Here is a 27,900-nt window from a genome sequence, read left to right on the forward strand (position 1 = left end):
GCCAATAGTATTTGTGAATTTGGGATTGACAAATGTCTGGTCATATGTTTAGTTACCAGTTAATGTTAAGTGGTTGCTTCATAGGTTTTTCAGTATTTATATTATAAGAACTAGCTTCCATCTGAAGCACTTCATGTGTATCAGGTTATTTAATTCTTATCACCTTATGGAGTAGGTTCTTTCATCCTCATTTTACTGATGGAAAAAATAAGGTATTGAGGTATTGAACAACTTACTAAAGATTGTATATCCATTGAATTGTGGAGTTTATTATTTGATCCTAGGCAACCTAGATCCAAATCCTAAACTCAACTGCTATGCTACACTTTATATAATAGTGTGCTAGTAAATACTTAGCATCCAACAATACTGGACAGGGATTGTGGGATCCAGGAATCTTTATTTGTAACTTTTGTTAATTCCAAATGAAATCATGCCATGTGTATAAAACACCCAGGTTTTACATGTTTCCATCTTGTCATATTTGCTTCAATTTGTTTTTTTGTTTGTTTCTTTCTCTCTCTCTCTCTCTCTTACTTACTTACTTAATAAAACATGTACAGCTAAGACTCCCCATTTCTTAGGCACCACTTCTTTAAACTTATTCTTTCAGTAATAATCTCTATCATATTTGTAGTATTATGCTCTTAGTATTTTGTGTGTGCATCTGTAATTAATGCATAGTGTTTTGTGTTTATGTATTTTGCTATTAGGATTGAAGCGTTAAGATGGAATCTCTTGGTGTTAAAAGTGGCAGCAGTGTCAGAATAATTGAACTATTTAAGTCCAAGCTTCTCAAAGGAAAGTACATACTTTTTATGGATAAACAATGAATTGTTCTTTTTCCATCACAAAATAGCAATTGGGCACCTACTGGCATTCATTTTACCTAATTTTTTTGAAAGAATCTTTAGGAGGAAAGCCACATAGATGCAGTAAATAAAATGCAAGCTTGCCCATATTTTAACTAAAACAAGTTTGGGGCTGAAGAGTGATTTTCCTGCTTACACGTATAGAGTCACTCTTCTTTGTTTATAGGGTAATTTTTCTATGAAAAAATTGGAAAAGAAATATCATTTGAAGAAAAGTGTCATTTATTGAGTACTTAAGCAGTATTGTCAAACTCCTTTGCAAATCACCTTCAGGACTGTGCCTGTGTGCTATGTGCAGGGCCACTTTTTTGCTGGCCAAAAAGCCTTCTGCACTAGGCAAGCTAAAGCACATAACTTTGACGGTCCTGACAGGCCCCTGTGATTTCTGTTGGTGCTTAGCAACCAGTAAAGCCCTTTCTATGCTTTTTTCCAGAATTACATGAATAAGAAGTCTACTGATGATTGTTCTTTTCCCCTGCAAGTCCACTAGAGACTTTCATCCTGGTCATAACACAGGAAGCTGATTTCTGGACACTATGGTGATCAGGCTCCCTTTTCCTCAGTAGGGTTCTACAAACAGAAGGGCCATTTTGAAGACTTGGTTGGGAGGGAAGTAGAGCAGGATGATTTTTTACTTATTCTTCCTGCCATGCAGTGGTTTGGAAATAGGAAGAAACTTCAAAGAATTTGTGGAAAATGGAGTTAAAAGGTAAGTTGTATTTTGATAGAAAATGTTTTAAAATCCATGCATATGAGAAGCTTTCAAAAAGTTGGTGAGGAAATAGGTAGCCTTACAGTTAAGACACCATGTCTCAACATCACAGTGCCTAGTTTCAGTTCTTGCCTCTGGCTCTTGACTCCAAATTCTGTTAATGTGGACCCTGGGAGGCAACAGGTGATAATTCAGGTAGTTGGGTCTGTACCACCCATATGAGAGACCTAAATTGAGTTTTTAGTTTCCACTCCAGCTTAACCCTGGCTATTGCTGGTATTTGGGCCGTAAACCAATGGATAAGAATACTCTCTTTTTTTTTTTTTTTTTTTGACAGAGTGGACAGTGAGAGACAGAGAGAAAGGTCTTCCTTTGCCGTTGGTTCACCCTCCAATGGCCGCCGCGGCCGGCGTGCTGCGGCTGGCGCACCGCGCTGATCCGATGGCAAGAGCCAGGTGCTTCTCCTGGTCTCCATGGGGTGCAGGGCCCAAGCACTTGGGCCATCCTCCACTGCACTCCCTGGCCACAGCAGAGAGCTGGCCTGGAAGAGGGGCAACCGGGACAGAATCCAGCGCCCCGACTGGGATTAGAACCCGGTGTGCCGGCACTGCAAGGCGGAGGATTAGCCTAGTGAGCCGTGGCACCAGCCTAGATACTTGTTCTTAATTGATGCTGATAACTAGAGACCAACTTTGCCATTGTTTTGCTTTGTCAGAGTGGAAACTAGACATCAGGGATAGATGGAGTCTTGGCCCAAATCAATTTCTTAATGTGGTTACTTCTCCCATTATAAAATCTGGAATAAATACTTACAAAACTAACTTCCTAAACTGGATGGGCTACATTAGCTCCTTGTCCAGCGAGATGAAAATTATGGTATGAAGGACCAAGTGGAATCTCATAGAACTGCTCAACCTAGCCTACAGCTAAGGAATTAAACTGCATCCCTGCAGCACTTGAAGACATTAAAATTGGAGGCTTGAGAGATGTAAAAGTGATGATTTGGTTCTGGTAAAAACGTTAGTTTTTTAAAATGTAGATTGCAATTTAATCAGAGTCTAGTTTTGGATATTACTACTAGAGTGAGTCAGTATAACCCATGGCATCATAAATGAAAACTACTGACTTAGCAAGTGCTCTTTTAAATTGTCAGCAAAGGAACTCAGAAGCAGTAAACAATGTATCTTCATAATTGTGGAGTAGTAGTGTTTTATAACTGTCATCTTTTCTATCACCCTGTAATCAAGAGGGTTGTTAATCCATTGTACTGATGACATTCCATTTTCTGGTGACCTTGGTCGAAAGATCCATGCATGCCAAAGAATAGAAGACGGGCATTTTGGCACAGTGGGTTAAGCTACCTCCTGCAACATCAGCATCCTGTATGGAGCACCAGTTCGAGTCCTAGTTGCTCCTCTTCCAGTCCAGCTCTCTGCTAATGTGCTTCAGAAGACAGTAGAAAATGTCCAAAGTGCCTGGGCCCATGCCACCATGTGGGAGATGGGAATGGAGTTCCTGGATCCTAGCTTCTGCCTGATGCAGTCCTGGCCATTGCAGCCATTTGGGGGAGTGAACTGTAGATGGAAGATCCATCTCTCTCTCTTTTTCTTTCTCCCTCTCTCCCTTCCTCTCTGTAACTCTGCCTTTCAAATAAATATTTTTTAAAAATAGAAGAGAAATACTATAAAAGTTCATGTTGCTGGACTTTCTATAGGGCCAGTGGTTTGGGAATAAAGGATTATCCCCTCTAAAGTAAAAGAAAAATTGCATCATCTTACAGTAAACATCACAGTATGGTCCTTGATGAGCTTTTGAATTTTGGGGGGCAAAATAGCCTTTTCTGGTACGTCACTGTAATCCACTTACCACAAAGCTTCTAAGGCTGCCAATTTGAGGATTCTGTTAGGAAATCGAAGCCACTACGAAAGTACCAGGAATAGAGTTTAATACAGAGAATAGAACTTACGTGAATGTGAAAAGAACAATTTTTATCATTCATTGAAAGCTAGAAGTAAGATGACCTAACTTTAATTCACTTTGAATTTGTTTTGTTTTACACCTAATTACCTGTATTAAATTCCTTTCCGGAAAGATGGAATAGACGTCTTTCCTCCTATTCCTTCTGTTGAATACAACTAAAACCCCTGACCATTTGTATTAGTTTCTTGTGGCTGTTAGCAACAAATTATCACAAACTTCGTGGCATAAAAGAAGAGAGATTTATTCTCACAGTTCTGAACGACAGAAATCCAAAGTTTGTTTTACCAGGCAGAGAACATGGTGTCATCAGAGCTGTACTCCCTCTGGTTACTTTAAGGAGGAAACTGCTCCTTGCATCTTCCAGCTTAGTGGCTGCCTTCATTCCTTGGCTTGTGTCCTCTTTTGTGTGTGTCCAGTCTCCTGTGCTTGTCACTTAGAAGGATGCTTTTGCTTGCTTATAGGGCTTACCCAGATAATCCAGGCCCTCCTCCCATCTCTAGAACCATAACTAAGTAACATCTGCCAGCTCTTTTGCTATACAAATGTCCCAGGGGTTACATTATTCAGCTTACTGCAATATGTCATTCAGTAGCTAAATGGTTATACAAACTGGTATGTACAAACCATGCAATACTACACAGTAGATAAAAGGAATGAACTATTGGTAAACACGACGGATTAGATAAATATCCTAAGAGTTATGCTGGGTGAAAAAAGCCAATTCCCAAAAGATACTTTTCTTTATTAGTCAACTTGTATAACCTTCTTTAAAAGAAGAAATGGAGAGATTAGTGACCCCCAGAGTTAAGAAGGTGGCGGTGGTGGGGAGGGAGGTATGTGTAACTAGAAGGGTAACGTGAGGGATCTTGGTGGCAATGGTAATGCTGATATGTATTTTAGTTGTATCTATCAAATTACTGGGTCTGATACTGTACTATAGTTTTGGAAGATGTTACTTTTTTTGGTGAGATGTTACTGGGGGAGACTAGCTAAGAATGGTTTCTACTTTTTACAGCTGTATGTGACTACAGTTATTTCCAAAAAGCTTAATTAAAAGAATTCCTTTCATTTGAAGTAAGAAGGGTGGTTTCTGTTTTCCTCACTGAACAGACTGAAGCCCCCTTTTGCCATGCCTGCCATGTCAGTCATAGGAGCCCACAATTCTCAGGCCATCCCTCAACCTCTAGGTTTGTTCCATATGTGATTCCATCTCCCAACCCTCCCCATCTGGTGAAACCCTTTTACTATGCCTCAGGAGTGCAGGAACAGTATTAGCTAGACTCTGTATCCTCAACCTTCTTTGCCTTTCCTTTCACCTACCTGTTGACTGAAACCTGGTTCTCTGGAGATAACCTGTCCCCTCTAGTCCTCTGAGATGTGGTACAACAAATGTGGAGATGGCATGGGGCTCTTCTTGTATTTTGGTGACGCCTTCAGACTACTCTCCCTCTCCTACTTAGTTCATTCATTTGGTTGCCCATTGCAGTCATCTCTCATCCCAGAGACACGTGCCCAAATGCCTTGGTATAATCTCATCACATTAAATTTGGTGGTAGATGATTAGCCCAGTGTTCTAGCCTGTCTGTTCCTTGGTCTTCTCTCCTCCAATTTTATTCTTCATATTACCTCAGTTTACTCATATTACTCTGTTTCATGGACAATTTTTAGTTTTTTTTTTTTTTTTTAATCACTACACTCCTCTATAATCTCATTTCAAACATCCCAGTCTCATGCTATTTCCCAGTTTTTTTTTTTTTTTTAAAGATTTATTTATTTATTTGGAAGTCAGAGTTACACAGAGAGAAAAGGAGAGTTAGGGAGGCTGATCCAAAGCCAGGAGCCAGGAGATTTTTCCAGGTCTTCCACACATGTTCAGGAGCCCAAGGACTTGGGACATCTTTTACTGCTGTCCCAGGCCATAGCAGATAGCGGGATTGGAAGTGGAGCAGCTGGGACTTGAACCAGTGACCATATGGGATGCTGGCATTGCAGGCGGTGGCTTTACCTGCTATGCCACAGCACCGGCTCCCCCAGTTTTTATTTTTTAGCTCGTTTCTACTACATGAACTCCAGTAATCTTCCAATCTCACTGGATTCTTTAATTCATCCTTCATATCCTCCCTTTCTTTGTAGTTCAGCTTAAGTTCTGTGATGGAACGTTAAAATATTTTTCTTGCATACAACCTTCATTTCTTACTCTTTTGCTAAGCAATCTAATTGTCTTCCCTTTTTTTGTGCCTGCACCTGCAAAACTGAACATGACTATAAAAAAATGCTATTTGATCTTAACTTTAAATTCATGATAATCGGTCACAAGTGGATTATCAATAGTATATCTACTGTAAAATTCATTCTTCTGATCTTATCTATTTCATACTTTGTCCTCTCAATGCCCAGACATTTATTTATTCTCTGCTGATGACATTACTTTGTGCTTAACCAAATTGAAGTCATCAGAAATTCTCAGAAGCATCACATTATCCATTACCCACCATCTGTACCCACAATTCATATCTCATTGCTGTGGATGATCCATGGAATCACCTATCTTCATTCTCTACTCAAAAGTGGGGCTCCAGCACACCACCCCCTGTATCACCATTATTTCCTCTGAACTGGATCATTCTCTTCAGCATGAAAACTTAGTTTCTTTCTCCCCTCTTAAAGTGTTTAATTAATTCCCATCTGCTACCACCCCATTTCTCTTTAGTATTATGGCTTTGTATGTAGATATTCAGTGACTCTCAACTCTTATTCTCTCTTAATTATAATTCTGTTTAGGGTCACACCTCACCTATTTCTCAAAATAAATGGTTCTTATTTCATTTATGAATTTCACATTGCTAAAGCCAATGGTCAGTTCTCAACTGACCATATTGACTAATGTAGCAGCCTTTTACAGATGGTTATTTTGCCTGAAAATTATTTTCTGGCTTCAAGAGCATTGTATGTTACTTGGTTTTTCCTTCTTTAGTCTGGAATGTCTCCCCACCCCTTTGGGCACTGCTTATTTTCCAGTCTCCATGTTGGTTCTCCCTTATCTTCCCTCACTGTAGGACTCCCCAAATCTTGGTCCTGACAACTCATCAGTTTTCTGCCCATACCCGGTCCCTTGGTGATCACACTCAGCCTTAGGCTTCAAAATCCAAATGCAGATACCTCCTAAGTATGTAACGTCTTTCCATACTTCTTCAGACCTCTTACTGGTGTCCAGACTCATTATCTTGACTGCCTTCTCATTATGGCCACTTATTATCTACAACTAATTCACACATAATATGAAACCTGTGTTCTTAATATTTATTCCCCCATTCTTGTTTTCCTGGGATTGGCTGTCCGTTTGTCTTCCTCTGTCTCAGTATGTGGATCTTCATCTTTCCAGTGAGTCAGACTTGAGTTATTGAAATCTTCCTTTTTTCTCTCACATTCCACATACATTTCTTTCTTGCACATAACACACAACTTAAGCAAATCTGTCATTTCTGTCAAACCTCATCCTGAGATTGACCACTTCTCACCACCTCCACTGCTGCCACTCCAGTCCAAGCCACCACTGACTCATCTGGATGATTACCATGGCTTCCCAAGTAGATTCAGGGCTTTCATTCTTTCCCCCATTTCAGTCTATCCTCTCCATGGCAGCCATTTCATTCACAGTGAAAACCAGTCACTAGTAATCAAAAGGGCCTGATTGGTCTGGCCCCTGTTACCTCACTGATGTAATATCCTACTATCTTCTCATGTTAACTATGCCAGTCACATTCCTCCTTTCCCTCCAGAATGTCCTCCCAGAGAGCCACATGGCTTAACTCCCGAACTTCCATCAGATGTTTTCTCAAATACCACTTTCCTCAGTGACTTCTAGCCTGGATACTCTAATATCACACATTGCCCCCTCTCGTCCTTCCTTACTTCTGATCTCCCTTTCTGCTTTAGTTTTCTTTCTGGCACTTGACCACTGACTAACTTGCCATGTATTTTTCTTTTTTGGTTATTACCTGCCCCTGCCACAGTCCCTGCCAGACTGTAAGCTCCATGGGGGACAGAAATTTAAACTACATTGTTTACTGCTATTTCTCCAGATTCTGAACAGTGCCTAGTTTATAGAAAGACAACTATTTGTTGAATGAGTGAATATTTGGGTTTTTATTTATTGTCTAAGGCTGTCATAAAAAAGTGCTATAGACTAGGAGGCTTAAACAACAAAAATTTATTTGCTCACAGTTCTAAATGCTTAAAGTAAAAGGTCAAGAAAGATATATACAAGTTTGTGAATCTTCTCTCATTGCCTTATAGATAGCCATCTTCTCCCTGTGTCCTCCCATTGTCTGCCCTTTATGTCTACCTCTGCCCTCATCTCTTCTTATAGTAACACAAGCATATTGGATTAAGATGCATCCTAATCACTTCATTTAACCATGGTTAATCCTTAGTTACTGGGGCCGGCACTGTGGCGTAGTGGGTAAAGCTGCCACCTGCAGGGCCAGTATCCCATATGGGCGCCACTTTGTGTCCCGGCTGCTCCACTTCCGATCCAGCTCTCTGCTGTGGCCTGGGATAGCAGTAGAAGATGGCCCTAGCCCTTGGGCCCCTGCACCCTTGTGGGAGACCAGGAACAAGCTCTGGCTCCTGGCTGGGGATTGGCGCAGCTCCAGCCGTTGCAGCCAATTGGGGAGTGAACCATTGGATGGAAGACCTCTCTCTCTCTCTCTGCCTCTCCTTCTCTGTGTAACTCTGACTTTCCAGTAAAATAAATAAATCTTTAAAGAAAATCCTTAATTACCTTATTTCCAAATACAGTTACATTCTGATATAATAGGAATTAGGACTTTAACATATGAATTTTGAGGATCATAATTCACCCCATAACATGTTGCTCCCAATATTACTTATTTAATTACTTACTCATATGGCTTATTTCTGTTCACTGCACCCTCACCTCCATTGTTTGTTCAACATAAGACTAACAAATTTCCAGGGCTGGCGCCGTGGCTCACTTGGTTAATCCTCCGCCTGTGGTGCTGGCATCCCATAAGGACACCGGGTTCTAGTCCTGGTTGCTTCTTTTCCAGTCTAGCTCTCTGCTGTGGCCCGGAGGGAAGTGGAGGATGGCCCAAGTGCTTGGGCCCTGCACCCACATGGGAGACCAGGAAGAAGCACCTGGCTCCTGGCTTCAGATCGGCGCAGTGCCGGCCGTGGTGGCCATTTGGGGAGTGAACCAACGGAAGGAAGACCTTTCTCTCTCTCTACCTGTCAAAAAAAAAAAAAAAAAAAAAAAGACTTAACAAATTTCCTTCTTTGCTCTTAACTTATAAATATTTGAAGGGTCTCCAAAAAAGTATGTGCAAAATGCATATTATGAAAAAAACAATGCATGAAGTTCTAAAAAAAATTAATTCCATTTCTCATGAACTTTCTGAAAATCCCTCATATATTGCTTTTTTTTTTTTTTAATTTTTTGACAGGCAGAGTGGACAGTGAGAGAGAGAGAGAGAGAGAGAGAAAGGTCTTCCTTTGCCGTTGGTTCACCCTCCAATGGCTGCCATGGCCGGCGTGCTGCGGCCGGCGCACCATGCTGATCCGATGGCAGGAGCCAGGTACTTATCCTGGTGTCCCATGGGGTGCAGGGCTCAAGCACTTGGGCCATCCTCCACTGCACTCCCGGGCCACAGCAGAGAGCTGGCCTGGAAGAGGGGCAACCGGGACAGAATCCAGCGCCCCGACCGGGACTAGAACCCGGTGTGCTGGCACCGCAAGGCGGAGGATTAGCCTAGTGAGCCGCGGTGCCAGCTCTTTTTTCTTTAAGATTTATTTTATTTATTGGAAAGGCAGAGTTATAGAGAGAGAGAGGGAGAGAGATCTTCTATCCACTGTTTCACTCCCCAAATGGCTGCAGTGGCCTGGGATGGGCCAGGCTGAAGCCAGGAGTCAGGAATTTCTCAGTCTCACATGAGTTGCAGGTAAGTTGCAGGGGCCTAAGCACTTGGGTCATCTGCTGCTTTCCCAGGTGCATTAGCAGGGAGCTGGATCAGAAGTGGAGCTGCTGGGACTCAAACCAGTGACCATTTAGGATTCCTGTGTTGCAGGTGGCAGCTTTATTACACAATGCTGGCCCCTGTATTTATTTATTTCTTTGTATAGTGTCTGTCTTTCCTTCCACCTCTAGATGCTTAAGTTGCTGGCATTGTTTTAACCCTTGATTTATATTCTCAATTGAAGCATCATAGCTGCCCTATAATGTAAGTCCAATTACTCCCATTTCAAAAACATACAGTCTGAGGCCCAAAGAGATTAGATAATTTTTCTGAGGTCAGAGTACCAGTGAATAGTGACATTCTGATTTTAATTCAGATTGCATGGGCTCAAAAATCTCACTTTCTTCTATTCTTTACTGTCATTACGATGAATGGTGGAACACCACAATTCTAACTTTTATATTGTAAGCAAGGCTGCCCTCGAAGCAGTTCTCACATTTCAAAAACTAGCCTTAAGTTTAGAGTCTGAATAATTATACTCATAGATTGAATTTAGGTCTTTATAAACTATTATTTTATTGCTGCAATTTCCGTCATCCTTGATGATCATCTAAATTTATTCTTCCTTTGAAAAATTTAGCTAACTAAAAATATTAAGTTTGTTTCCTTATTGGGGTGTCAGAATTATATACTGAATTCATAATATCAAGGCAGTGACCTTATAATTTTATTCTAAAATGCAGAGGATAAGGTCATTGCTTTTGTTAGGAAAATTTAACATATGTTCTTGATGAAATGCCAGCACGTTATTGGTGAAAAGCATGGTAGGCTTTGCAACCAGTTATTTATAGTTAGGTGGATATCATTCTTTCTTCAGGTGTAGCTATTTAACACACAATTAAAATAGGAATTAAATTTTTTCTTTATAGATTTTATACTTTACAATGAGCTTTGCTTTAAAGTATATATGATGTATTTAAAAACTTTATTCCACTGGATGTGAAATCTTTATGTTGACAGGAAAACAGTCAGTACTTTTCATTTTGATACTTGGATGGAAATACTACAGGTCACAGTGTGATTACTTGGAAATGTTGGACTTGGACTCTCTTTTGGCATTTCTGAGCCACTGTTCTTGAGTTTATGGGTGGTGGACAAGGGCCATTTAATGGTGGCGTTTGTTTTTCATTTCACTTTATTTCTTTGAAAAGCAGAGGAGAGAGAGAGAAAGAGAAATAGAAATAGAAATCTTCCACCCTCCAGTTCACTCCCCAAACAGCTACCCTGGCCAGTCCTGGGCCAGGCCGACAACCAGTGCCCATATGAAATGCTGGTGTTGCAGGTGGTGGCTTTACTCAGTGTGTTTCATGCTTGTCTCTAATGGTGGTTTTTAAATTGGTGTGAGGAGGTAGAAGTACAGAGATGATATTGTCACTGACTCTTACACTATATATAATAGGGAGACAGTTTATAGTTTTTCTATTTCTTGGTAGATATGTAAGCTTCTTAAAATAAGACACTGAGCTTTTTTTTAATCCAGATTGATTTAAGTTTATTGAAAGCAAATACACACTGTGAATGAGCTAAAGACTAAATAAAGCATTTGAAATTTGATGTTGATGGATTTAAAATAAGTCTAGAATGGACCTGTAGCTAGTGAAACATTTGCAATGAATGATAATTGAAACAAAGAAGTAGTCTGAATCTTTAAGCATATATTCCTGTTGTTTCCTTAGGAACCCCTCCATATATGAATGAGTGCAGTTGATCTTTTAGTAACATGGAAGAGATGAGCCTATTTTTTTCTTTGCTAGGTACCTATTTAACAATCAAAGAATAAATGAGATTTATTGCCTTTATTTGGATATTCAGGATTGAGTTAAATGATCTTGAACAAATAAAATCATCTTATAGTCAAGCTAGACTGAAAAAGTCAGCTGCTATAGTTTCAATATGAAGAAAGAAAAAAGATAAATATAGACCATTTTTGAGGATAATCTTTATGGAGAAAAGAGTTTCTGGGATTCCAAAGGAAAATGATATGTGATTTGGAGGCAATGATATAACTTTAGTTTATGAGAGGACTTCAAAAAGTTCATGGAAAAAAATGGAATTAAAAATTGTTCAAGTTTTCCATGAAGTTTTTTGTATTTGTTTTCACATAAAGCATGGTTCAGATATCAAATACATATGTTGACATTGCTTTATTTATTTATTTATTTGGACAGGTAGAGTGGACAGTGAGAGAGAGGCAGAGAGAAAGGTCTTCCTTTTGCCATTGGTTCACCCTCCAATGGCCGCCACGGCTGGTGCACTGCGGCCAGCACACCGCACTGATCTGAAGGCAGGAGCCAGGTGCTTCTCCTGGTCTCCCATGGGGTGCAGGGCCCAAGCACTTGGGCCATCCTCCACTGCACTCCCTGGCCACAGCAGAGAGCTGGCCTGGAAGAGGGGCAACTGAGACAGAATCTGACGCCCCGATCGGGACTAGAATCTGGTGTGCCGCAAGGCGGAGGATTAGCCTATTGAGCTGCGGCGCCAGCGACATTGCTTTTTGTAAAACTGACATCCTTTCAACATAAGTCATCATTAAATTGAAAAAGGAAAAATTGTTGACCTCTCCCAGGAGTTTAATCACATTTATATTTAGAGAATTATCATTAAAAATGGTATTTCTCAGAATAAATTTGGGATTTTATGAGTCAATATAAGTTTAATTTTATTGTTATCAAATAGAAAATATTCCCAAAACAGTTATTTTACATTTTACAGATCAATCAATCTTTTATGTCCTTGGTTCACTTATGTCATGTTTACTGGCCTCACGACAGAACAGGAACAATTGGTTTGTTTCAGAGCACATGTTTATGAAGCACCTAGGAAAGTGAAGAAAGCCACTTAGCTTAGATATTTAACAGGGACTCATGACAGGTTCAGGTTTTTCAACAGCATTCTCTAAGGAAATATTTTCTATGCCAGCTTAGCATTATACAGTGAACTATATGTTCTGGTTATAAGGAGTCTTTGTAATATGAAGTCCATATATTCACTAGTAAACTTTTAAGTATTCCCTATTTGTATCTGCTAGAGTTAACTTACTGGAAAACCAACTAAATTATGCCTTTGCCTTGCCTTTGAAGAAGGTTAGCTCTCTTTTATCCTATAGAGGCAAATATAAAATCCTAATGGCTTACAATACTGCAGTCACATACTACCTCCAGATTTCATTTCCCAACTTTATTCTGTGGTACTCTTTAGCTGTTTATTGCTCCTCACTGCTCTCCACATCCCCAAATCCATTCACTCTCTACTTTTTTTGTACTTGCCCTTCCTGCTGATTGATCTCATTTAAATTCATTACCACTAATATTAAATTTGTTGTGATCATACAACATCATGCTAGTCCACTCACCCCAACTTCATACTTTTCCTTCTAGAAATTCCCCAAGCATTCTTGATCTGGGTCTGCTGATTCCCTTAGTTCCTGCTCTACTGAAAAAGCAGAATCTTCAAGGAGAATTTCCGAATGCTCCCTCCACCACATCTACCTGCCTTGCTGCGTCTGTGCCCACAGACTGCTTTCCTTCCTCCTACTGGAGAGGAACTGTTTATACTGCTATCTAAGATCACCCTCTTTCATCTGTGCAATAGATTTTTCTTTTTTTAAGTTTTATTTAATGAATATAAATTTCCAAAGTACAGCTTATGGATTGCAATGGCTCCCCCCCATAAATTCCCTGCCCCCCGTAACCCTCCCCTCTCCCGCTCCCTCTCCCCTCCATTCACATCAAGATTCATTTTCTATTCTCTTTATTTACAGAAGATAAATTTAGTATATATTAAATAAAGATTTCAACAGTTTGCACCCACACAGAAACACAAAGTAAAAAATACCATTTGAGTACTAGTTATAGCATTTAATCACAATGTACAGCACATTAAGGACAGAGATCCTACATGGGGAGTAAGTGCACAGTGACTTCTATTGTTGACTTAACAGTTGACACTCTTGTTTATGGCGTCAGTAATCTCCCTAGGCTCTTGTCATGAGTTGCCAAGGCTATGGAAGCCTTTTGAGTTCGCCAACTCTGATCATATTTAGACAAGGTCATAGTCAAAGTGGAAGTTCTCTCCTCCCTACAGAGAAAGGTACCTCCTTATTTGATGGCCCGTTCTTTCGTTCTTTCCACTGGGATCTCACTTGCAGAGATCTTTCATTTAGGGTTTTTTTTTTTTTTTTTTTTTTTTTTTTTTTTGCCAGAGTGTCTTGGCTTTCCATGACTGAAATACTCTCATGGGCCCTTCAGCCATATCCAATGCCTTAAGGGCTGATTCTGAGGCCAGAGTGCTGTTTAGGACATCTGCCATTCTATAAGTCTGCCGCGCATCCCGCTTCCCATGTTGGATTGTTCTATCCCTTTTTTTTTTTTATTATTCTATCGGTTAGTAATTGCAGATACTAGTCTTGTTTATGTGATCACTTTGACTCTTAGTCCTATCATTATGATCAATTGGGAACAGAAGTTGATCAGTTGGACTAGTGAGATGGCATTGGAACATGCCACATGCCACCTTGATGGGATTGAATTGGAATCCCCTGGCAAGTTTCTAACTCTACTGTTTGGGGCAAGTCCGATTGAGCATGTCCCAAATTGTGCATCTCTTCCCTCTCTTATTCCCACTCTTATATTTAACAGGGATCACTTTTCAGTTAAATTTCAACACTTAAGAATAACTGTATTAATTACAGAATTCAACCAATAGTATTAAGTAGAACAAACAAGTATTAAGTTGTTCATCAACGGTCAGGGCAAGGGCTGATCAAGTCACTTTTTCTCATAGTCTCCATTTCACTTTAAGTTTTCCGTTTTGGTGCTCGGGAGAATATATGATATTTGTCCCTTTGGGACTGGCTTATTTCAATCAGCATGATGTTTTCCAGATTCCTCCATTTTGTTGCAAATGACCAGATTTCATTTTTTTTCACTGCTGTATAGTATTCTATAGAGTACATGTCCCATAATTTCTTTATCCAGTCTACTGTTGATGGGCATTTAGGTTGATTCCAGGTCTTAGCTATTGTGAATTGAGCTGCAATAAACATTAAGGTGCAGACAGCTGTTTTATTTGCCAATTTAATTTCCTTTGGGTAAATTCCAAGGAGTGGGATGGCTGGGTTGAGTGGTAGGGTTATATTCAGGTTTCTGAGGAATCTCCAGACTGACTTCCACAGTGGCTTTACGAGTTTGCATTCCCACCAACAGTGGGTTAGTGTCCCTATTTCCCCACATCCTCGCCAGCATCTGTTGTTGGTAGATTTCTGCATGTGAGCCATTCTAACCGGGGTGAGGTGAAACCTCATTGTAGTTTTGATTTGCATTTTCCTGATTGCTAGTGATCTTGAACATTTTTTCATGTGCCTCCCCAAATGCTCGCTATGGACATGACTGGGATAGACCAAAGCCAGGAGCCAGAAATTCATCCAGGTCTCCTATGCAGATTGCAGGAGCCCAATTACTTGAGCCATCTCCTCTGCCTCCCAGGGTCTGCATTAGCAGGAAGCTGAAGTCAGGAAGCAGAACCAGGTATTCCGGTCTTAACCTGTGTCCACCTGTATCTTAGCTGCTAGGGTAAACATCCACCCTTAGTTTGTAATTTTAGTAGAGAAAAAAATTTATTCAATTATTCAAATATTTTGTTTATTCACTCACCATTTGTCTAATGTCTGCCTAGTGGGGTTTTTTTTTTTTGTGTGTGTGTGTGTGTTTTTTGGACAGGCAGAGTTAGACAGTGAGAGAGAGACAGAGAGAAAGGTCTTCCTTCCGTTGGTTCACCCCCCAAATGGCCGCTATGGCCGGTGCTGCTCCGATCCAAAGCCAGGAGCCAGGTGCTTCCTCCTGGTCTCCCATGCAGGTGCAGGGCCCAAGGACCTGGGACATCCTCCACTGCCTTCCCAGGTCACAACAGAAAGCTGGACTGGAAGAGGAGCAACTGGGACAGAATCCGGTGCCCCAACCAGGACTAGAACCCAGGGTGCCGGCGCCGCAGGCAGAGGATTAGCCTAGTGAGCTGTGGCACCGGCCTGCCTAGCTGTGTTTTAATGACAAAGTGTATAAAGCTGAATAAAATATCCTTGTACTCAAGGAGTTTGTAATCTTTTAGTGAATGATAGATGTATAAATAAATCAATATTATAAAGTGTTGTCAGTCCTATCTATTAAGAACATATGAAGTGTATTATGGGACATAAAATAATAGGTCAGCTCTTTTTTGTAATTAATTCATTTGTTTATTTGAAAGACAGAGAGAAAGAAAGAGGTCAACTCTTGATGGATATAAAGAAATTCCTAAGGAGGCTGCCTGAGGGAGTTGATACTTAATCTAATTCTTGAAAATGTAGGTAGTATCTTGGGCTAATAGGAAGAAGAGATTCCAGGCAGAATGAAGCAGCAGCAAAGATATAGAAATATAAAACAACTTGGATCCCTGGCTGGCTGTGGGTATGGATGGATTACGTGGAATAATAATTAGCATCTAAGGTTTACAACATACCTGCAAGAAGGACATGTGAGATATGACTGATCATAGGGTACTGGCCATCCATAGTTTATTAGGCTATAGGGACTTGAATTTTATTGTGTGGATGATGAGGAGCCATTGAGAGGCTTTTGAGCAGTGGATTATGATTGCTTTGACCACTAATAAGGGTGTTGTTATTCAAAAAATTTCACAAGCTTTGACTTCATGAGTCAAAAAAGAGGGATTTAGTGGAGTTACTAATATAGATGCTTCATTCTTCAATGTCCTTGTCATCTGCAGTTAGGTAAGCTAAAAATTACTTGATGTTTAAAAAGGATGATGTGCTTATACGTTGACAGATCCAGCCTGTCATTATTAGGTCACACGGAAGTGACCAAGTTATCTATCATTTTCCCAAAACCTAGAATTGGATATTTCGAAGGGTAACTCTGAGGCTTGATAAAAACCTTTAGAATTATTTACACGGCTCATAAATCTTAATGAAGCTGCCCTCAGACATGAGAAAAATTCACATAAATTCTATGAAACTAAAAAAGCCATTTATAAAAAAAAAAAAGAACCATCTGCTTGCCCAGAGATTAATTCTAACACAGACAATGCATTCAGCTCAGCTTTATGCATTTTCTACTTGTAGCAACAAATAATATAGGGAGGAATTGGTAACACATTAGTGCTCAAACTTCCAACTATTTATTTAGTCTTGAGCATTGAAAGCCCAAAACAAAGTATTAAAATTCTTTAAAGTTATATATGGCAAAGTGTATTTTTATTCCATATAATTTGTATTATACTTAATTGGTTGGTTGACAACATTTTTGTAAAGCTCTCCTAACATTTACCATCTCTGTATGCAGGAACTCTCTGAGAACCAATTCAAAACTCCTATGCTTGATTCTTTGCTTATAATAACAAATGTAGTTGCAACTTTTTATCTGAAGTTGCATACATCAAAACGAAATCCCATGTATGCAATGCCCAGCCTCAGTATACAAAGATAAAACTAAATCTTAGCAGTCTAAATGATTATTCTTGAATTAAGTCCCTCTGCAAAGGAAAAGAAGCTGAGCATGCTCCTAGGATGGGAGACTTTAGTCCCTTCTATGGCAGGAGAGGGAAAGATTGTGGAAGTAAAAGCAGCTTTGGCTTTAGGTTGGTAAGAGGTTTAAGAGACAAAGCTCTTACTGAATGAAGTACTTATTTGATAATTCAAAGCAGTTATGCCATGATAAGCAAAGCTGGTAACAATGCTAACAAATATCTAATGTGAAACTTCGTCCAAATATTTGACTAATGATTAAGTGAATAAGTAACCCAAAATGGAAGAACAAGTGCCAATTACCTATAAAGTTCAAGTTTGTTACCTTAATGATAGGTGTTACTTAAAATAACATACCGCAATACTAGGATAGAAAGGAAGTTCATGGGTAGGCATTGGGACACAGTGGGCAAGGCCCTCACTTGGGCTCTGGCATCCCACATATGGAGTGCCTGGGATTGAGTTCTTACCTCTCCTTCCCATCCAATTTTTTGCTAATGTACCCGAGAAGCAGCAGATAATGTCTGAATTGCATGAGTTTGTGCCAACCATGTGGGAGACCCAGAGGGAATTCTTGGCTTCTGGATTCAGTCTAGTACAACCTCAGCTGTTGCAGATATTTGGGTGGTGAACCAGTAGATGAAAATTCACTGTCATTGTCTCTCCCTTTGTCTTGTTGTTCTGCCTTTCAAATAGGTAAATAAATCTTTTTTTTTTTTTTAAAGCAAAACCAGAAAGCTCAAAATACAAACTATATACTCTAAAGTGGTTTGTTAGTGGGCACACATTTAGTTGAAATGGAGTTGTCTTTCTAACTCTCTGTGTTGGCTTCTGATCACTGAAAGATGCTTTCAGAGAATTAACCTGGAAGGAGATTGTAAAATTCATTAGAAAGGAGGGATATATTAAGGGAAGGCAGTTCATTAGGCGACTATAGCAGTGTCCTATTTAAGCAATCACAAATGTCTGATTTGAATAGTAGAAGCCAGAATACATAGGAAGGGATAGATTTGAAAGTTACTATCAAGATACAGTTGTTAGAACTTGGCAATGGGTGGAATAATAAAAAAAGGAGTTAAGGGTGATTGTCATGTGTGCATATATGCACAGCAACTGTCTCAGTGCTGTCATAGTGCCTAGTTTGTGACAGGTGATCAGTTAGTGTTTTTGTTTTCCAGTGAATGAATGAATAACAATTAGACTTTGAGTATGAGTGTCTGGAAGCATGGTTTTGTATAATAGGTTTGGGAGGGAGGCTTTTAAGTTTCACTTTGGGTGCATTCATTTGGAAAAGTCACAAAATATCAGAAGATTCCTAGCAGACAGTTTGTAATGTGAGGCTGGAGTTTAGGTGAGACTTTGGAACTAGAGCTAGAGATTCAAGATTCATCTGGTAGATGTGGGTGTTGAAATTATAATGAATTAAGATTTTCAGTGGAGAAATTATGCAGAACAGAGGCAAAGGCTTGGACAAGAGTGAGGAGGAAGAGGTTGAGGTCCTGGCTACACAGGGGCAGTGAAAAAGATGGAGGGAACCAGATATAACCCAGAAAGCAAAGAAGCAAGAGTGCCTTGGAGCCGCCCAGAAAGCCAGAAAGCAGATAGTCCACAGGAATTGAAGGACAGAAGGCCAATGTTCCAGAGTTGTTTCTGTAAAATTAACAGAATTGGAAGCTAGATTGCATCAGCAGAGACAGGAAGTGATGAAATTTCCTAACTGTTGGTGCTCAGTCCTTCCAGTTACACCAGATGTTAAGAATGGCCCAGCCTTCTCAGGCCGAGTTTACTCAGAAACACAACAAAGAGTTGCTGCAGCCAAACATACCTCCCCCCCCCCCACCTTTTTTTAAAGATTTATTTTATTTTATTTGAAAGGCAGAGTTAGAGAAAGAGGGAAAGACAGAGAAAGAGAGATCTTCCATTTGCTGGTTCACTCCCCAGATGGCTTCAACTTCCTGGCCGAAGCCAGGGACCACTTGGGCCATCCTCTGCTCTCCCAGGCACACTAGCAGGGAGCCGGATCAGAAGTGGAGCAGGGGCTGGCGCTGTGGTGCAGTGGGTTAAAGCCCTGGCCTGAAGCGTCGACATCCCATATGGGCACTGATTCTAGTCCCTGCTGCTCTTCTTCCAATCCAGCTCAGTATCTTCTGATCCAGGCAGTAGAGGATCCTTGAGCCCCTGCACCCACATGGGAGACCTGGAAGAAGCTCCTGGCTCCTGGCTTCGGATCAGCCTAGCTCCAGCAGTTGTGGCCATCTGGGGAGTGAACCAGCGGGTGGAAGACCTCTCTCTCTGTCTCTACCTCTCTCTGTAACTTTTTCAAATAAATAAAAATAAATGTTAAAAAAAAAGAAATAGGGCAGCTGAGTTTTGAACCAGCACCCATATGGGATGCTGGCATTGTAGGCAGTGACTTTACCTGCTATACCATGACACTGACCCCTCATACTTTGTTTTTGAGAAAGTCTTGGCTCAAATTCTTTATTTCTCTTTTTCTCTAATGAGCTGGGTGGGACTTGAACTAGCTCAAGTTGGTTCTCTATCCCCGTGCTGGCTCCTCTCTAGCCACAGAGGTAAATATACCTCCCAAATAATAACTTATGCCTCGTCTTCATATTTGAAAAAGGCCAGAGAGAAGACAAAGGAAGTCTAAAATGCAGTCAGGGAGATGTTTATAATCCTTTCATCCTTCTCACCTAAGTCAGATGTGTCCCTTCTGTAACAATGAGCCAGGAAAGAAAGATTGTGGTTAAACATGTGTGAGACAAGAAAGAGACCCAGACTTTACCAGAGAAACAGTATTAAAGAATGTTTACTAGGAAAGAGGAGATTTTAACATAACCATAAACTGAGGAGGAGCCAAGAGAAAGATCGTGAGGATTTTTGGTTTCTGGAAGATACCATGTGTGGTAAAGTCCCTTAGAGTGTTGAATAAAGGTCTATGTTTTGAGTGAGAGAGAGAGAGAGATCAGGTATTGCAGCCTCTGCTTGATTGCCAATCCTGATCCCGCCTCTATCATCCATACCATCTGACAACAACTCCAACTCTCCCGAAAGCTGCCACAGTTGCAAGCCAAGCCCTCATCACTCCGAGACCATGCCAGGACTGAAAACCTCCCTCACAGTTTTCCCTCCCCGTTTTTTTACACTGCTCTCAGATTTGCCTTTTGGAAACAGCTCCAATTATGTCACTCCCCTATTAGTGGCTCTGGAACACTGTAACAAGGGTTAGAAAAACCAACAAACTCCAAAAAATAAAAGCGTTTTTTTCAATTTATTGGAAATCTTCCCCCCCCCTACTGAATATTCATATAATGATAAAGGTTTACTTTCCATTTTCTCACATCCAATCCTGCAATCACAATAATGAAGCAGGAAGGGAGGCAGAAAGTGTCTTTTTTCCCTTTAGTTCTAATGGACCCATTTTTTCCCTTTTATTCATAAAAAATTATTGCTACACACCAGGACATTTTATTCAGTAGAATGTTATTGGGGTCAAACACAATGTATATTCATTTTGTGAGGATTTATGTTTCTATGCATTATAGTTCAGTGTAACAGAACCAGAAAGAAAGAACTTACCACTCTTAGTACTATTTTAACTAAGCACTTCAAATTATGTTTCTTCTAGTTAATAGTTTTGAAAAAAATGGAGAAAGTGCCTACATTTTACTAGAATGAGCCATAAGAGATCTAAATAAATGGACCAAATGAGTTTATTTGAATGTTCCCATTCACATAGGATTACACATTCAAATAAAATTGTGTACATATTTGAATATGTAATCAAGGAGCTTTGCATAAGTGACATTATTCCCTTGGTTTACACATGTGAATACCTCAATGTGTTGTTAAAAATCAGAATATAATTCTTTATATGCATTGCATTTTATGCAAATTTCAAAGCTATTGCTATTGTTCATCAGTTTCATTGCTTCTCATGCACAAGGACACCTGTCCATATTAGCAGTAATGCTGCTGCCAACTTGAAGGCTATATGCAAGTTTCTCAAGTTGTCTGAGCCTTTGGAAAAGTTAGAATTCATTCATTACTTCACTTTTCATTTGACAAATACTTGTAAATCATTGTGCTAGGTACTGAATAATAAAGGTATTTGAATCATCTGAGAGTTTTTAGGTACCTATCCCTATCTGTTTCAGTATTGTTTGGATAAATTTGTCCTTGTTCACAAACAAATCCCATTAGGTCACCTATCTTTTATTAGGCTACCTCTGGTTTTCTAAGTAGTGTAGACTGTTTAGGGTGATCCAGGCAAATACTCATGAGAGCATCCTGTGGCACAAAAGTACAAAGGGAAACTCAAAACATAAATATTCATGTTATTAACCAAGCCAACAAAATGTTAAAATATAATCTATCTTGATAACTTGTTTCTCTATCTTTACGGTAGGTGAAAGCCAAGTTTGAATTTAGATGCCTTGGTTCTTCAGATTTCTATACAGGGATGTGGCTTAATGGGCAACCTAGCCCCAGATCTTGGTAAGGCCTTTCACCTGCAAAATTCTTTGCATACCTATGGTTCTGTCATGTACCACAAGGAGCTTTACATTCACATGGTGGGCAATTTGGTTAAGAGATCCAAACTCTGTCCACTCTTCAAAAATAGTTACCCTGGATATAGTGAAGAAATTGAACAGTTCCTGGAAGTAGCTTTGGTTCACTTGGAAAGGGAAATTTGGAGTCCTACATACCTGGAAGTTAGTCTGTGTGAGGTCTGGGTGGTCACGCCCCCTTGATATAGCCTGTGGAGGAAGGTGAGAGCCTTCTCCCTGTATCATTAAATAGATCTCCAGATAAGGGGTGCTTGACTGGACAACTTGTGAGCCTCAGTTCTCTCTCTCTCTTTCTTTTCTTAAAGATTTATTTATTTATTTGAAAGGCAGAGAGGCAGAGGCAGAGAGAGAGAGAGAGTCTTCCATCCGCTGGTTCACTTCCCAGATGGCCGATCCGAAGCCAGGAGGCAGGAGTTTCTTCCAGATCTCCCATGTGGATGCAGGGGCCCAAGGACTTGGGCTGTCTTCTATTGCTTTTCCAGGCCACAGCAGAGAGCTAGATGGGAAGTGGAGCAGCCGGAACTTGAACCAGCACCCATACGAGATGCTGACACTGCAGGCTGTGGCTTTACCCACTATGCTACAGCGCTGGCCCCTCTCTTAATCACATGAATTTTCACACCTTTTTTATAGATATTTCTCTGGTCCTGCTTAGCCTTTTCAGGGCAATCCTAACTTTAAGTGGAAGCAAGGGAAAAGAGAAAATTGTATTTAGGAAGAAGACTCTAATCTTCTACTAGGGTTTCAGTGTGTCCCCCAGAAATTCATTTGTTGGAAACTTAATCTTCAAATTCAGATTTTAATGGTATTTGGAGAGGAGGCAGAGGGGAAGTAATTAGGATTTGGTGAGGTCATGAGAGTGGGAGCCCCATGACGGCATTAATGGTTTTATGAGAAGAGGAAGAAAGACTTGAAATAGCACGCTTGGTCTGTTTCACCATGTGTGCCTTCTGCTATGGTATGATGCAGCAGGAAGATACTGCTGGCACCCTGCTTTTGGACTTCTCACATTCTAGAACCATGAGCCAAATTAACTATTCTTTATAATTATCCAGCCCAAGGTATTTTTAATACATAGTTTTATTTTAAAAATTTATATACATGTAGCACTTGTTTGTTTTTATGGGGTACACTGCAATATTTCAACACATGTATACAGTGTAAACTGATCAAATCGGAAACTGTTTTTTCTATTTCTTCTTCTTTATGTTTGGAGACTGTCAGTTTCTCTCTTCCAGTTCTTGTGTGTATGTTTTAACTATCAAGCACATACTTTATTTTTTAGAGTAACATTTTATTTAAGGTATACAAATTTCATATATACAGATTTAGGAACATAGTGATATTTCCCACCTGATGGAACAGGACATAAACCTCAGCCATTTTAGGTTCTTGTTACCCCTGCCTTCTTTCAAGAGACCAGTTCTGTCTCGCCCCCTATATTGTTCCCCACTCCACCCCCTGCATTCTTCCCCAGGTTTGGAAACCAGTGGGCCAAACTTGAAGAACCAGCATGGAGAAGCTCACCTTGGCCTCCTGTCCCCTGCCCCCACCCCTAGCCCACATAAGATATAAAAAGGCCCAGCCTGCTGGGGTCTGGGCCCTCTGCCATGTGTTCAGTCTGAGTACGTGCTGGCAGTTGGTCGACCTCTGTGAGTTTATTTTCTCTGAATAATTTCGGTCTGGCTGTGAGTTTGTATTCTGTCTCCTTTCTCTTTTCTGCATTCTTTTCCTTATATTTGGTGCCCATGTGAGGAGGCACCAATCTGCACTCTTTTTTCTTATACCACCCTACTCTCCTTCCCACCCATGCTCCCACCCTTCTTCCTCCTTCTTCTCCTATACCCTCTCTTCAATTTTTACAGAGGTCTACTTTTGGTTTACTTTATACTCATAAGATTAAGCCTACACTAAGTAAAGAGTACAACAAATAGTAAGAAGAAGAAAAAAATAAACACCATTCCTCAACAATTAAGACAAGGGCTGTAAGAAATCATTGAATCAATTTTACTCTTATACATTATATTTTTGGTACTCTATTATTTCCAACAGATCAAGGAAAACATATGGTATTTATCTTTTTGGGACTGGCTTATTTCACTAAATATAATGGTTTCTAGTTGCATCCATTTTGTTGCAAAAGACAGGTAACATTTTAAAAAATATTTGAGGGGCAGAATCAGGGAGAGAGTGGCTGGTAAGAACAAGAAAGAGAGCACTCCCATCTATTGGTTTACTACTCAAATGTCAAAGCCAGGAGGAACCAGGAACTCAATTGAAGTCTCCCATGGGAGTGTCAGGTACCCAATTACCTATGTCTTCACTGCATTACTAGGGAGCTAGAATCAGGAACTGGAGCCAGGAATTGAACCCATGTACTCTGATATGGGATATGGCATTTTAACTAGTACACTGAATGCCTGTTCTTTCAGTTCTTTATATAGTATGTAGTACATTTTTGTTAACTGTAGTTGCCCCTGCCCTGTGGAATACTAGAATCTTATTTTTTTTAATCTACTGTGTTTTGGTATTTCATTATTGCAAGAAAAATAGGTTAAGACACCTTTTTTCCCTCTTACCCAATCCACCCTCATTATGCTGACAACAGACCTAGCAGCAGTGAGTTGTGTTTGGAGGGAAGCAAGTCGGATTGGCTTAAGTGCTGCCATTTTACTTGTGTGTCTGAGCAATCACTATATATTAGGACAAAGCTCTTTCAGTGTCCAGGGATTTCAATGACTGCCGAATCTGTTTCATTAACTCTGAAAATTGTGGGAAAGGGATGTGGAAGGATAAGGAGGAGGCCACAGATGGGAAAATTCTGTTAAAGCAGTACAACTACTGAGGGATTTTCAGGGTTAAAAAAGAAGGAGTTTCACTTGGGTATTTAAATAAAAGTAATCTGAATTATCAAGAATGAAAATGCAGTTGACTGACATTAATATTAAATAACTCAATGATAAGAACTGCACATACCACAGTATGCAAAACTATGCAGATATGTCAACATGACACAAGTTTGTGTGAATCACAAACATCAATAAGGATGATGATGATAGAAACTTATTGATAGCTTATTTATGCTAGGCAGTATACTAAAAACCAGATATATGAGCTAACTTAATCTTTAAATTTCCTGTGAAGAATATCCATTTAATGATTTTTCTAGATGAAAAATTAGGTAGAAAGCTATCCAGTAATTTGGACAAGTAATATAGGCTATAAATGTCAGAGCCAGGATATCATTCCAGAGCCTGCACTTATAACTACTACATAGAAACAAGTGCCACTGAATTGAGCTAAGCTGTCCTTTTTGTTTGTTTGTTTTTGTTTTGTTCTATTTTAATTTTTTCCCTGTTACATAAATAACAAAAAGGTAACATACAAGGGGGCTTCAAAAAGTTCATTGTAAAATGAAATTAAAAGATAAGTAAGTTGTTTTGATATAAAAATTTGAAAATCATACATAATTTTTTTCACAATATATAGTTTCCATAAACTTTTTGAGGTTCCCTCATATTTATCAATAAACAATTGCTTTTGGGGCCAGTGCCATGGCTCACTTGGTTAATCCTCCGCCTGTGGCGCCGGCATCCCATATGGGTGCCGGGTTCTACTCCCAGATGCCCTTCTTCCAGTCCAGCTCTCTGCTGTGGCCCGGGAGTGCAGTGGAGAATGGCCAAAGTGCTTGGGCCCCTGCACCCACATGGGAGACCAAGAAGAAGCACTTGGCTCCTGGCTTCGGAGCAGCATAGCTTCGGCCATAGCAGCCATTTGTGGGGTAAACCAACGGAAGGAAGACCTTTCTCTCTGTCTGTCTCTCACTGTCTAACTCGGTCAAAAAAAATTGCTTTCTTTTTTTCACATTTCATTAACAGCAAACTATTTTCTTGCAGAAGTTTTGGGATGTCATGAGTCCTGATTTTGTCTTAGTGGGGCATCCTTGAAGTCTCCATTTTTTAAAAAAAAATTATTTAAGTTACACAAGTTTCATGTATTTCTTTTTTTTTTTTTTTACAAATAGCTTAAGTATTTTATTTGTTTGCAACTAAGCTTGTTAACACTATATAATGAAAATGTACAAAGAATAAGGTTGCAGTTTTTGGTTAGATTTAAGTCAAAGACATTCATTAATAAGTAATCTTTGAGTGTGACTATTCCAGAAATTTATCTAAGCCATCTGATCAGAACAACTGTCTCTGAATATGACCTACTTTGGAAGGTACTGGCATACATCTGAATTAAACTAAAAAATTTCAAAATAAACCCTAATTAAAAAAAGCTATTCTATATTCAAACTAAAACAATTTTAATAAAACTTTCTTTTCCAGAAACAATAATAATGAAAACAAGGCATTTTGTAAAATGTGGTCCTGAACAAGTCACAGTAAAAAATAAATGTATACTTAACTTCCACCTCCTCAAAACAGAGGCTACTCTCTGTTCCTCAGCCTTGGAAACAAGGTGAACAGCCTGTGAGCAACGTCGGGCAGGGGGTTGCCAAACAAAGCTCAAGCAGTTGAACATGGACACCTCCTAAGAATCTGGGGAACCTGATCCAAGGAGCCGAATTCTACCTTTAAGAACTGATACAAAGGTGAAGTGGCTCCTCCCCAGTAGCAGTTCTGCTGGGGCCCGGTGCTGGCCCTGCCCTGTGCTCACCCATGTTATGCTCCCGCTCCAGGGAGGTCTTTTCCCTTTAGAGGGGCGGGTCCAGGGAGCTCTGTGTGTGAATGAGGTGAGCGCAGACTCCATTGGGTATTTTAAGTCTTGGAGTCAAAGTATTTTTCTAACAGAGCTAGGCAGAATCCATGTGTCAAACGCCATCTCCAGTTTGTTCTAATTTCTCACCACGCATTTGCAGATCTAGGACTGCAGATTCTCCATTCTACCATCATCATCACATCTAATGTCCATCCTAAATTATGATTCATACTCTGTGCCTGGAAACAGTCCCGGTGTTTAACAATAATACCTACACATAAACAATCCACTGTTAGAACTTATATGGTCACAAAACATTAATGATGATCTGTAGACCAAGCCAATGTTTTTAACCATAATTGTCGTGCATGAATTCACAGCCAGAATCCCCAAGGTTAAAAAAGTTTGCACAATACAAATAATAACTTAAAATACACACACATACACACACACTCTCGCACACACTTCTTACAGAGCTGTGCTTGGGGAAACTCCATTTGTTGAGTGCCACTGAAGGCATATTTTGCTAAACTGCTGCTCCAGGTATTTTGTTTGGAAAATCTATCACAGTAGGGCACAGCTGTTTATTGGATGAGCAGAAAAGAAAGATATGCTGTGGCAACCAGAAAGTTTTAGGTCTTTCAAGTTGTATAAAATGGACCTGCAGAAAACATTTAAGTGTTCTCAGGATGCAAAGTTGGAGCTGAAATGTGCTATCAAACCAGTTGCAAAAAGTGCACAGCAGCCATCTTTTGAGGTCAAACCTGGTACCCAGATACGCAAAAAAGCTTCAGGACACATAGCTTGTTGACCTTGTCCCGTATCGTCGCATAATCTGATCATGTGTGAATTTCACAAAAGATTCATATTGTTCTGCTAGTTTGGTATTGAGGATTTGCTCATATTCCTGCCGAATTTTGTCTTCATAGTCTTTTAAAAGACGCTCACATATTATTCCAACTTGTCGGAGGGTAAAGGTGGGCTGGTCCTTCTTCATCCAGGAAGAACCTGGAGAACTAGGTGCTGTGAGTGCTGAGGAGTGAGGCTGACTCTCTGAAGTACAAACTTCACTCTGATTAAGAACAACTTCTAAATGTCTCCACCTCTGGTAACGACTATATTCTTGTTTTATGTTCTGAAAAATTTGCTCCGGTGTTGGAAGGCGCCGCTCGCTGCCGGGCGGGGCGGGCTGCTGCAGAGTCGGCGGTGGGGTCTGCGTGTGAAACGGCGGCGGCTCAGCGTCCGGGGGCCTGAGGCCCGGAGTGGGGCCGGCAGAGGGGCGCAGCGCCGCCGCTTCGGGGAACTGGGGCTCAGCAGCGCCACCTCGAACTCCGTGGGCCGCGTCAGCGTCGCTCCGCACGCCATGCCGCTGAGGGGGCCAGAACGGCCTGGCGCCGACGCGGAGGTAACTACTGCCCAACCTCTGGCTCCTCAGCGGGGCTCGCAAGCCCAGCCGGCTCCAATACAAGTTTCGTGTATTTCTTATATACAGATTTAAGAGCGTAGC

At 40.3% G+C, this 27,900-nt stretch overlaps 2 protein-coding genes across 12 annotated transcripts in view; one reads left to right on the forward strand and one right to left on the reverse strand.

Annotated features, from left to right (window-relative positions):
- AASDHPPT (aminoadipate-semialdehyde dehydrogenase-phosphopantetheinyl transferase) overlaps positions 1-27,900 on the forward strand; it is a 133,092-nt gene that overhangs the window by 26,594 nt on the left and 78,598 nt on the right. For 3 of the 11 annotated variants that reach the window (XR_007909439.2, XR_011390397.1, XR_011390396.1), the window contains exon 7: positions 714-1,581. The exons of 6 other annotated variants lie outside the window; for them this stretch is intronic. Coding sequence is in view for 1 of the 5 variants with exons in the window: in XM_070077612.1 (XP_069933713.1) it covers positions 714-727 (14 nt within the window). In the remaining 4 variants the exon portion in view is untranslated. Of the gene's footprint in view, positions 1-713; positions 27,799-27,900 lie in introns of those variants that run through there. 2 more of the 11 variants (XR_011390395.1, XM_070077612.1) reach the window with 2 other exon arrangements.
- Positions 26,958-27,865, reverse strand: LOC100356339 (akirin-1). Its single transcript, XM_051820173.2, is given in 2 exon segments — positions 26,958-27,662; positions 27,665-27,865. Coding segments are annotated over 2 exon segments (573 nt in total). The 5' UTR covers positions 27,759-27,865; the 3' UTR covers positions 26,958-27,183.

This window comes from Oryctolagus cuniculus, chromosome 1 (assembly GCF_964237555.1).
Source record: "Oryctolagus cuniculus chromosome 1, mOryCun1.1, whole genome shotgun sequence".
In the NCBI taxonomy this organism is placed as follows: domain Eukaryota; kingdom Metazoa; phylum Chordata; class Mammalia; order Lagomorpha; family Leporidae; genus Oryctolagus; species Oryctolagus cuniculus.